The sequence below is a fragment of the Lissotriton helveticus genome, chromosome 11 (genome assembly GCF_964261635.1).
Source record: "Lissotriton helveticus chromosome 11, aLisHel1.1, whole genome shotgun sequence".
NCBI lineage: Eukaryota > Metazoa > Chordata > Amphibia > Caudata > Salamandridae > Lissotriton > Lissotriton helveticus.
In genome coordinates, this window is record NC_136072.1 from 1,144,188,696 (window position 1) to 1,144,201,677 (window position 12,982).

A 12,982-nucleotide genomic window follows, 5' to 3' on the forward strand; every position below is an offset into this window, starting at 1 on the left:
AGTCTGGTGAGAACGACATTGAGGTTCCACACCGGAGCTGGCGGTGTTCTTGGGGGAATGACTCGTTTCAGACCTTCAAGGAAAGCTTTAATGGCAGGCACTCTGAAGACAGAGAGATGCTGCCTGTTTTGAAGATAAGCCGCTATGGCGGATAGATGTATCCGAATGGAAGTGTACGCTAGATTGCACTTGTAAAGATGCAACAGATAGCAAATGATGTTGGGGATAGATGCATCTAGCGGGTTGATGTCATTGGCTGTACAGTAAATGACGAAACGCTTCCATTTTGCAGCATAGCATGCTCTGGTAGTTGGCTTCCTTGCCTCCTTGATGATGTTCATGCATTCCGGAGGTAGGTTAAGGTATCCAAACTCTAGGACTTCAGGAGCCAGATCGCCAGGTTGAGCTGTTGCGGATCTGGATGCTGAATTTCTCCATGGTTCTGCGTCAAAAGACTGGGCGTGAGGCGCAGTTTTTGATGCGGCACCACTGAGAGTTCGAGGAACGTGGTGTACCAAGCCTGGCGCGCCCACGTTGGAGCAACTAGGATGAGAGTCATCGCGTGCTGCCTTAGCTTTCTTGCGACCAGCGGTATTAGAGGGGCTGGCGGAAAAGCGTACGCAAATTTGCCTGACCAGTTCATCCATATCGCATTCCCCTGCGACTGTGGGTGAGGGAACCTGGCGGCAAAGTGTTGGCATTTTGCGTTTTCTTTTGTGGCAAACAGGTCTATCTCCGATGACCCCACTGCTGGAAGTACGGGTGGAGGACAGATGGGTGTATCTCCCACTCGTGCATTTGATGGCTGTACCTGCTGAGCAGATCCGCCATCTGATTGTCCTTTCCTGGGAGGTGTTCTGCCATGAGGAAAATGTTCCTCTGAATGGCCCACTTCCACATGCTCTGAGCCAGATGAGACAGCTGAGGCGAGTGGGTGCCTCCCTGTTTTTGAATGTAGTACATCGCAGTCATGTTGTCCGTCCGGACTAACACTACCTTGTTGCACAGATGTACAATGAAGGACTTCATCGCCATGAAGATTGCCATCAGTTCCAGATAGTTGATGTGCATCTTCTGTTGCTGCGTCGTCCATAGTCCCTGCACTGTGTAAGTGAGCAGATGAGCTCCCCATCCCTGGAGAGATGCGTCCGTTGTCAGGATAATCTGCGGCACTGGCTCTTGGAACAGTCGGCCCTTGCAAAGGTTGTGTGGAGTCCACCAATGCAGAGAGTCGTATGCCCGACTGGTAACCAACACTAGAGGTCTGTCAATTGCCCCTGAGCCTGTGTCCACTGATTCGCTAAGCACTCCTGGAGCGGGCGCATATGTAACCGTGCGTGAGGGACTATGAAGATGCAGGAGGCCATCATGCCTATCAACTGCATGAACACTCTCGCTGGAAGCGAGTGTCGTGGTCTGAACTTTTGGATCAGAGACTGCATGCGGTCTATCCTGACTTGGTTTGGCTGAGCCATGGCCGTCAGGGTGTTGATCGTCGCACCTAGGAACGGCCGGACATGTGCTGGTTGTAGATGCGACTTTGGGTAGTTCAGTGAGAAACCTAGATTGTGAAGAAGGTGAATGGTAGTCGACATGTCCGCAGCGCACTGTTGTTCCGACTTGGCTTGAACGAGCCAGTCGTCTAGGTAGGGGTAGACATGGATGTTCTGCCTCCTGAGGTGCGCTGCTACTGTCGCCAGACACTTGGTAAACACCCTTGGGGCTGTGGTGACTCCGAAGGGTAGGACCTTGAACTGGTAATGCTTGCCTTGAATAGTGAACCTGAGGTATTTCCTGTGGGACGGGTGTAGTGGAATGTGGAAATAAGCATCCTTGAGATCTAAGGTTGCTAAGAAGTCCCCTTGGTTTAGCAAGGGAAGAATCTGTTGCAGTGTAAGCATATGGAAATGTTCTGATAGTATGTACAGGTTGAGGGGACGTAGATCTAGAATGGGTCTGAGAGATCCGTCCTTCTTTGGAATAAGGAAGTACAGGGAATATACCCCTGTGCCTTCCTCTCCCACCGGCACGAGCTCGATTGCGCCTTTTTGCAGCATCACCACTACTTCCTGCTGCAATAAGAGCAAGTGCTCTGCGGACATAGGCCTTTGCCTTGGCGGGATGTTGGGTGGAGTGGATTTCAACTCTAGGCAATAACCATACTGGACTAATTGTCGCACCCACCTGTCTGTGGTGATGTTTCTCCAGACGGGCAGGAACTGCTGCAGTCTCCCCCCGACAGGTGTTAAGTGGTCGGGGGCAGTGACAGAGAGTCACTGTTTGCTTGGGGTAGAGGAGCGGGAGCTGTTGTTTCCTCTGCCGCGACCTCTGTTGCTGTTATTTCTGTAACCTCCCTTGTTCTGTTTTGTGAACGAGGATTGTACTCCACCTCTTGAGAACTGAGATTGTTGACCCATTTGTCCTCTGGTGACTCCACGTGCACCTGAGCGACGAAAATTGCTGCCACGAAACTGTTGTGACTGTAGGGCCCCCATGGACTTAGCAGTTTCTGTGTCTTTTTTTATTTTTTCTAGGGTGGTGTCAACATCTGGACCAAACAGACTATCAGGATTGACTGGCTGATTAAGAATGATTGTCTGAATATCCGGTTTAAACCCTGAGATGCGGAGCCACGCCTGTCGCCTCAGCATAACGCTAGTGTTGATAGCTCTAGCAGCTGTGTCTGCTGCGTCAAGTGCACACTTAATGGCTGCGTTTGAGATTAGCTTCCCTTCCTCAATAAGCAGTTTGGTACCTTCTTGGAACTGTGGAGGCAGGTGTTGTATAATCTGTTCTAGGGTGTCGTAATGCGCCCTATCGTAACGCGCTAAGAGTGCTTGTGTATTGGCAATGCGCCAAAAGTTTGCTGCCTGTGCAGCTACTCTTTTGCCCCCTGCCTCTAGCACTTTGGACTCCTTATCCGGGGGAGGAGCTTCACCCGTTGTCTGGGAGTTGGCACGTTTCCTGGCATTGGCGACCACAAGAGAGTCCAGTGGCAACTGTCCCCGAATGTATGCGGGGTCTGCAGGTGCAGGTCTGTACTTCTTTTCAATACGTGGATTGACCACTCTTGCTCTTGTAGGCTCCTTAAATATGTCCCCAGCATGCTTGAGGACTCCTTTAAGCATAGGCAGCGTCTTTACTGTCCTTTCAGAGACTGAAAATGTGTCGAAAAGGAAGTCTTCCTCAACCGGGTCAGCATGCATGTCCACATCATGGTTGGCTGCCGCCCTCTCAAGTAGTGCATGAAAACCTGCTGAGTCCTCAGTTGGGGATGCACGTGCATTAAAGAGCTGCGGGTCATGCCCCACACTTTGGGTGCCCTGGTCACCAGTGTCATCAAATGAATCCGGTTGTGCATCCGGTTCATTGATAGGGAAATTGTATTGCTCGTCCTCATCATACCCCTCACCCGCAGAGTGTTCTGGTGAGGAAGTAGGGCTCCGTTTGGCGATGGGGGACGTCTCACTCACAGTGTGTTTTGGCGCCGACGAGGATGTCTTGACCTTTCCCTCGGATCCGACGTCTTTGTGGGCCTTGTGCGCTTTGGACGCGGATCCCGCAGTCACCGACCCCGATTCCTGGGACCGGGGCGCAGACGCGCCAGTCTTCGATCCGTGCGCCTGCGTAGCCTCCGTGGAGCCGGCTTTAGCGTGCTTGGACGGCGGCGCTGCTGTTGACCCGTGCCGACCATCTTTCTTAGAGGACCCCTCCTCTGGCGTCGATTTTGATTTTGTAGCAGCGGAATCGACGGACTTCTTCGACTTCTGCGGACCGGAGGTCGACGGAGTCGATGGAGTAGCGGGTACAGTCGTTTTCGCCGGTACGGCAGCCATCTTAGGGACACTCGAGTCCTTAAGTTTCGGTTTCGTTTTCGGGTCGGCCATCTTAGATGTTGTCGATCCCGATGGTTTTGGTTTCGGTTTCGATACAGTCTGCTCAGCAAGTAAGTCCGTGGCCGGGCCAGAAGGCGGGGCTGTGGCTTGCGGCAACGGGTCTTGGGTAAGGCCAACAGGCGATCCCGTGACCCGGTCGGTATCCTCGTAACCTTCGGGGCAGAGCTCGTCCCCCGAGCTATCTGTCGCGGCCCCATAAATCTCTTCGTCGTCTCCTACCTCGTCGACGTATTCAAGGCCTTGACCCACGACTCCGTCGTCGTCTCCCGGATCCGCCTCGACCTCCGTCTCGGGTGGGGAGATTTGAAGATGATGACCCTGGTCCTCTTCTTCTTGGTCGCCGAAGATGTTTTCCGGATCCGGGGCCGCTTGTCTAGCTTCCATGCGCACCGCGCGCCGAAGCTTGAGAGTCTTCTTAGAGCGGAACTGTGCACAGGCCTTGCACTTGCCGTCGTCGTGGTCAGGCGAAAGGCATTTGTTACAGACGGGGTGTAGATCGATGTGTGGGTACTTGGACCCACAAAGCGGGCAGTACTTAAACGGGCTCCGCTCCATGTCAGAAAGTTTTGCAGTCGTGTCGCGATGAGAAGGCCTCAAAGTCCGAAGAGCGAAAGAAAACTCCGCTTATTCCGGCTCCAAGAGACGGAAGACTCGAGACCGTGCGCAGACAATACCGACGCAAAAAAGCGAGGCCTTTTGGCCGCTAAAAGTTAGTTTTTCTCGGTTTCGACAGAAAGACGTCGAGACCACATCCGAACCCAATGGCGGAAAAAAACAATCTGGGGATGGAGCCGATGCCCATGCGCACTGTAGTCCAGGGGAGGAGCCACCTATCTCAGGATACTTCGAAGACTCTTCCAGGACAACAATGTGCGATCATCCGGACCCAACACTAGGCGGCGATCTAATGCTAAGATATGAATTTAGCAGCCCACATGCCTCGAACATTTTTATTTCACTTGACGACAGTTGCTGACAAAGGAAGATGGTGCTGGCTATGCTCCAAGGCAGCCCACAAAAGTAGAAGGATGAGGTGATTAATATAATAGGTTAGAGAAGAGCTCTTCTCACGATTTCCTCATAATACACAACATGTGTTAGAAATCTGAGCTATGGTGGCCTCCAGCAGGAGGTGGAGAGCTTAGCACTTTTACCTCATTGGTTGAAGTTTGGATGGTTTCAAATGAGGTGGATGTGCTACTAAACAAACACTGCTGAGGCCAATGGGCATTTTCACACTCTTTAATGTTATGTAAAGTTACCAGGCATTCCCAGCCTGACGACGGGCAACGAACAAGCATGTGCATATATGAAAGATCCAGTGCTGGAGGAAAAATGCCTATATCTCGGCGTGGCATACCGAGAGTTGTTGGTGTGTGGGAAGAGGTATTGATCCAGTCTTCTCTGATGTCACAAGTACTCTAAATTTTCTGGCATCATTAGCAGCTGCACAGAATACATCCAGAACAATTAATTGATATAGAACACTCATATCAGCAAGACATTAGCCAGCTGAATGTAAACCGGTTGGGTTGCACATGTTAATTTGCAAATTATTGAAGGGACACAGGTAAACGCATCCACCCAATCCTGGTTATTCTGCTTCTTGGGATACAACATCTTCTGTCATGGGAGGATGATGACAGGTTATCCATAAAACAGTTGCCAGCAAAATAGGTCATACTTGGTTTCTTTTTGAAAGGTATCCAATATTAGCATGCTACATATTTATGACATGCATTTTTTTCCTGTATGGGTTCATTTTACAATATCAAGATGCACCAAAATGTCTATACTTCCATCGAGCCCCCGGCCTTTCCGCTACAATCCAAGTTGTGTGCTGTGAGATGTCTTAAGAAGTATGTACCCATACCAGAGAGTTTGAGGATATCAGACCTGCAGCATTTGGTAGCTTTACAAGAGCAACTTAATCTTGTGTCTTTTAATACCCTTAGTTTGAGAGTTAAAAGTATAATGGTCAAGGCAGAGGTAGCTATGGATTATTTTTTGGGGATCACTCAGTGAATGTGCAACTGCTTTTAAGGCGTTTTGGGCCAGGGCAAATTTGGAGAATATTTTGAGATCTACAAATTGGTTAAAGTTGTCTACCGTTAAAACCTTCTATCGCAGACCTAAAGAGCATATGGCTTTATCAGTTGTGCAAAGGCTTTGAACCTGCATAAAAGAACTAGGGGTGGGCGGAACTCATGGAGTTTACTCCACGGAATTCCACAGAGATACCTAAAAACTCTGTGAGATTCTGCGAAGTTCCACGAGTGGCGGAATTCCAGTTAGTTGCGTTGCTTGCGCTGATTTTTAGCACCAAAAGCTTGTCCCGTGTTATAAAATCAGTGCAAACAGCACCAAGTGGCGTGCCAGGGGGTGCACCTGCTTCTTCCTGCCACTTGAGTAGATTTTCTATATGAGCTGCAGCTTTCTCAACACAATCGGTAGCGAACTGCAGTGATCGCCAGCGTTGAGAAATCTCAGCGGGAGACTGTCTAACACTCATTTTTTCTCACTCATGCCAACCAACACTTCAGTTGGCAGAGTGGAGTGGGTAAAACTAAGCAAATTCCACCAGTAGAGCGGAGTTTACCGCTCACCTCTAAAAACATTTGCCTGTCTAGTACTAGATTTCCAGTTTCTACTGTAAAATTTTGATGCGTAGTCCTGGTGTTATTCAAGAGAAAGGAGGCAAATATCTGTCTTTTGGCATTTCTTTGCCCTCCCTATGGCTGATGACAATTTACCTGTTTGGTTACTTCTAGTGCCAATTTCGACCATCCATGCAATGGGTTCAAGCATCTAACCATAATCTGGCTGGACAATGGCATGCAACGTAAATTGAATATTTATCCTGGGAGGAGAAAGACCAAAGGAAAGACATTCTATGGCTGCTTCTTGGTTTTCGGTTCCTGATTTTTCATTCTTTTCGTGGATTACAGACTCCTCAAGAAAAGAGGAAGTGGTGTATGGACTATTGCTATTTATAGGTGGGAGATGTCAATAGCTTCAAGCCCAGGGTAGCAGATTACAGTAGTTAGTGTTCTTTAGGTACAGTACAAAATAAAGCAAGAGATATTGAATAATATTTGCATCCTTTGTCATTAATAAAATCATGTTATCTCTCAGAATCTGTGATAGTACCTTAAGCATACTGCAGTCTGCCCAATTATCACACACTCTTCAGGCTTCACACCTACAACTCTTGTAAAATTGAGCTACGTGTCACTACATTCTCACACCATCTCTTGAGCCTCAAGTTTGAGCACTTCTGCCACTAGCTTCTCACAACATCTATTTTTCTGCTTAAGCTGTTCATTAGTTTGTATATGTGTTCTGAGCACTTCAGACTGTCGATGGAAGTCTCCCAAGCTCCTCCTATTTGTGTCCAAGGGGATCCCATCTCCTCACACTGTCTCCACATGGCCTCTGCTCCTTACCTTGTGTGTGTGTGTGTGTGTGGATGCCCCAAACTCCTCACAGTGAAGTAATGTACCTTAAACGTTCCATACATTTCTCTTTCATTGCAGCCAAAATGTTTAACAAACTCCCTTTACACATCAGCACCGCCACGCCACTCCTCTACTTCCGCAAGGAGCTGAATTCCTGAATGTTCAACTAGGAACACCTCCAGATCTACACTCCAGCTCTGACGCCTGGATTCACTCAGAGGTGATAAGCTGTGCCATACAAATCTATATAACATAAAATAAAATGTCAGCACCCTAATGCAGAGAATCAATGTAAAATTGTTACAAAATAAACTTTGCAACAAAATTAATTAACTACAGTAACCAAGAGTAATGTCATAAATCAATGTTTAATTTAGTAGAATATTTAAATTTTATTGACGGTTCCCCTCAAAACCCCCCCAAAAAAGAAAGAAAAGCTAAATGCTTTCTGGGCAGAACTTGGGGGAATGTTTTGTATGCAAAAATGTAAAATATCAATAGGCTATAATGGTCATCACTCTGGCGAGCAGGATCCTAAATTAGGATTCTGAAGCCAGAAATATCACTGCATAGATTAAGTCCACCTAACAATGCTGGTTCTCATGCAAAGGAATCACTTAGACAATAAGAGTCCATAAGGAGAACCTCGTGCAAGCAGACCAAGTACTCTAAAATGTATACAAAATAAACCTGGATAAACAAGTAACCCCCGACGTGTACGTAGAAGCAAACTTCCCCAACGAGATATAACTCACCAGCTAACTCAACAGTTCGGCCTCTTATTTATCAACAGTTATTTTGATGGAGTCTTCCACTGCGTCACACGGTCAAAGACCATTTTTTGTGATATGAGCCATGGAAGAGACACATCAATCGGAAAGAGCGTCGGTCATGGATCTGATGGTTATGCTGGCACATGCAAGTCTGAAGTTAGACGTTTCCCTGTAGGGCTAAACTAAAACAGACCTTCCAGTTACATTACAACCCACACAGGTGGGCTCACCCAGTAAAAATCTGGACACGTCATTTTCAGACGTCTAGCCTCCTTTTTAGATGCACCAGGTACATAAAAAGGCAAGCCTTTGGCGCTGTATTTACAAACATGCAAATATATACAACAGGGCTTCAAAATGGAGGTCTTGGCGAGGCTGGAAGTGGACCAAGACTCCAATCATAAAAAATGTCTGGCACGGTCCTTCAAACCAGAGATATTTATTGCAACTATTGTCTGTAGGCAGATCTTTAGTGTCACCCTAGTTAATCATACATAGGGCAGTTCTGAAACATCAAATATTTTTAAATACCTCTTCTAAGGTGGGAGGCCCAATACATATCAACTTTAACTGCTCACCATCATGCAAGGTGTTCACTGTGTATTCTCAACGGCCCAAGCAGACAACAGAAATAGCACAGACTATCTGAAATGTTTGTTTTCATTCCACTCACCACATTCTGAGTGACAAATAGGCTGCAGCACAGAACTTCTTTGTGGAGCCGAACACGAAAGTTATTTTATTCTATTTTCAGAATCTTTATTTAAGTCATATACAACCTACAATATGTGACCGTTGCCATATCCCCAGGAGACCACAAGGAGGAAAGTGGGAGGTGTTGAAAATTCGTCATGTCCATGCAGGACACCAAGTAATGGACCATTTCTCGATATGAATTGAATACCAATTCTGAAAATGAAATAAAGAGCTTTGGATTCGGCTCCATGAAGTTCTCTGCAGCAGCCTTAGTTGTCACTGAGAATGTGGCGAGTGGAATAGAAATACTGATCTATGGCTGAAGAGGCTTCTACAGCTCGAGGTCGACTAGCACTGGATACGGATATCACCCATTCAACTAAGAGGAAGACGCGTTTTCTTGGTACATAAGTAGTATCGGACAATTATATGGAACTTCCATAGAAGACCGTTGTGAATAAATTCTTCTGAAAGCAAAAATTGTTGTGCATGAGAAAACCTTCAATTTGCACAAAAGACACTCTATTGCCATGTCTATAATTCTTGTGCCTTTTCTTACCTGCAAATGCTTTCTAAACTCTATATCTCTCATTTCAAGCGCTTCAGGTTGCAACTGATGCTCTGTCTTGTTAGACAAATGCGGACATTACAAAGGTGCTGTTTGTCATTACATACTGTTGCCCTATGCAGTCACATTTTGGAATAGGCCAGAATAGGTAGAATCTGTCACCCCACCCCCTTTTGTTGTCGCCCACCCCTGCCATAAACCATGGAAGTCCAGGAGGATTGTGGCGAGGTCCCTTTCAGTCCCTTGAGAAAATGAATTGCCCTGCTTGGCAAACCATAGGACTCATCACATTGTGATATTAGCTGCAAAAGTTCAATCACTGGTCAGGCTGGATGCAACGGAATACACTCTCCTCGGTGCTCAGGAACGCGATGAAACACTCCAACATGTGTCATCCGCGCTGAGGAAGACGGATTCGTTTATTTCAAACACAAGCTTCCCTTTCAACTGCAGTTGTAAGAGCTCAGTTCTTGAATCGTGTTTGCTCACAAATATGATTAAACTTCCTGAAAGGAAATAAAAAAACAGTAATGAATTTAAAGACATTGTGTGTGTTATGCAACCTCTCTCTAATGCAACAACTTGGCAGGTGAGTTATGCATGCTCCAATAATAGGATGAAGTCAGCCCTGTGCTCCTGTGGGAGCCCCATGGGACCGTCTAAGCCCGGATGCCAATCCCACGCAGCACATGGCCGAAGGATCCATGATGCCTCATTCCTACATTCAATTATATATATATATATGACAAATTTCGTATTGCAATTGATGTTAGCAGTGATCTTGTAAAGTCTTATCAGGACCTGTAAAGTCCTGTTTCTTATTGACAGTAAGAAACTGGACTTTACAGGTTCTGATAACAGGCTTTACATTTGTCGTATACATAATTGAATGTAGATGCAACAAAAAATATGTGGGAAGTACGATAAGAACATTGCGTGAGAGGATTGGTGAACATATGAGGGCAGTCAAACAGGTTGACCTTAGATACTCTATCGCGACACACAATACAGAATGCCCGCACAAGGAAAGAACAGACTTTGAGACATCCCAGGGGAGGAAATGGAGAGTTGAGACTACGCAGGATTGAGGCATCATGGATCCTAAAATTACGTACAACTGACCTTGGGATGAATGTGGACCATGAGATGCACTACTTTTTGGGAAGATGAGAACTGTGGATTGAGAGACTGATTCCAACACAAGTTTGGAAAGTAACTTGATGTTTTCGGAAATCTGATGTAATGCTACATAGAATATGTGGTAAAATATGTGGGAAGAAATGTGGATTACCACGTATAATTTTTGACATTGGGTTATGTTTATCGTTTGCATTTTAATACATTAGTCACTGACATGAATATCTGATCTCTCAAATTTAAGCATGCACATCATTCTAAAAACCAGAATGATTTGAATTTGGTCTATAGCCACGAGTGCCATGATACATATGGAGTGGGTTTCAAATAAAAATATCGGTTTCTAGAGCTTATAGACTTTGTGGATACTGATAAAAGAGGATATTGAGTGTTAAAGATTTACACATTACGTATATCACATACGAGTGATAGCCATCGGCAGGGTATTTGTTTACAATTGGACAGAGACTTTGCACATACCAGACGAGGTGAGACTCTCTTAAAGATGGCATCTGTGACAACGGCTTCTGTGATTACTAGTACTTGGCGTGGTCACGGAGGTAACACTCAAGCTCAATATACGGGAGTCGCGAGATAAGGCTCGCCCAGCATCTTTGGCTAAACACAAGGAGTTGACTGAAAACCCCCTATTTTTTTTGTTAATATATAGGCTTTTGAAGGAGGCGCTGCATATAGCTGATGCGGTGTTCGCTCTCTTTAAGATGGCGGCGATTAGAACTACATACGCGATCACGTATAACAGACGTAATCACGTGGTCTTTTGGCAGCTGAAGTACGTGTAATTGTGGTATGCCTGCTCTCGTACTCGAGGAGACGCAGTGTGAGGAGCGAGGACATGGATCGGTGACTCGTTAGCAAGGTATAGTGGGAACATAGAAACTCAAATCGTTAAAGCAGGACTGTACTCAGGTCTTTGTCAGTAGATGGAGGGTGGTGTTATTCTGGAACCCCCTTCTGAGAATGTGTTGTGACCGTTTTGTATTCTTGTAGATTTGAGATTAAAAACACCGGAGAATTGGTGAGAACGGAATTTTAAGCCCAGCAGAATTTATATTACCTCGCTCCATAGGATTAGTGTGGACCGGAATTATCGTCACATTTGATGTAGGTATAAACTTGGAATTTCTACAGAATACGGACTACTGTATGGCGCTAATTGTAGACAATACTAAGGTCTGGACGGACATTAATGTCTCTATATGTCTTGTTTGTTTATTTACAGACTGCTACTTAGTGAATTTAGTAAGGTTGGTGTTTCCTCATATGGAATATAATTATGGTTTTGGACACTGGAGGTGTTTTTGCTTGGTGAATTCGGTGGTGGTGTCACGTTTGTCACTGTGTAACACTATGGTGCTCTTGGTGGCTATTGGTTATATTGTACATATAGGATTAGATTCTAACACAGATCTACACGATGTCATTAGTACTGTGTTTGGTTGCTATGATTGACACAAGTTACAATCAATTTCACTCTACTGTATATAGTTATATTGTCACTATGTACTTCTCTGCACGAACATACATAGACAGTGATATTGCCGATATACATATTGAACACAATCACTTGGAATATCCCTGTAGTCACATTTGTGTTGCGAACAAATGGAGGGAGATAATTAGTAATGGAAGACCTTGTATTTATTACCTAGCCGTGAACAAGTCGTATGTACAACCATACTGAGGCAACGAAACACGAGTTGGCTTGGGAACAGTTCACTTATTAAAAAGCTTGAAGAAAGAATAAAAGACGAAAGAAATGACTATGACCTATTTTTCATGTTCTGAATTAATATGTGAATAACATCTGAAACTCTCATTACTTGATATCACGTGTGCTGGGGAATGCTTATTATGTTTTCTTGTTGCTTAGGCCGCAAATTTTAGGGAGGCAGGTGGTTCTCTCAACCCTACAGCCCCGTCACTACTTTGATCAAAACCATATATACTTAAGTAAAATAACCCCATTGGCGCCTATACCCTATTGCAGTGGTTCCCAAACTTTTGACTTCTGAGGACCCCATTAAGTCATCACTGGAAGCCGGGGACCCTCAAGCAATTTGTATGAATTAAATTTCAAACATTAAAACAGTAATTTGAAAACATTAAACACACGTGTGTACATAAAACAAATACTTGAATTACTAAGGATTTTAGTATTTTATATTGAAAGAATTTGCAAGAAACTGGAAGGTTAGTGCTGCATCTCCGTGACTAGCTCTTAAATAGTTGTTTTTATTTCGCAGTACAAGGCTCCTGCCAGGGCCAGACTGGAAACCCAAAGCAGCCCTGGTAAATGTTTTCAGACCAGTTCCCATACAGTGCACACCAAGAGCAGTGAGTGAGCCTGACCACTACAAAGGGGGCTTTGGGAGGCTCTCCCCCCCACCCCCAAAGAAAATTTAGGAAACAATGGTGCATTCTACAATAAAT

At 45.5% G+C, this 12,982-nt stretch overlaps 1 protein-coding gene across 2 annotated transcripts in view; it reads right to left on the bottom strand.

Moving 5' to 3' along the window:
* Positions 1-7,703: 7,703 nt before the first annotated feature.
* CHFR (checkpoint with forkhead and ring finger domains) overlaps positions 7,704-12,982 on the bottom strand; it is a 234,947-nt gene continuing 229,668 nt past the window's right edge. For both annotated transcript variants that reach the window (XM_078667904.1, XM_078667903.1), the window contains exon 18: positions 7,704-9,897. In XM_078667904.1, the coding sequence (XP_078524030.1) occupies positions 9,855-9,897 (43 nt within the window). In that variant the 3' untranslated portion in view covers positions 7,704-9,854. The remainder of the gene's footprint in view (positions 9,898-12,982) is intronic.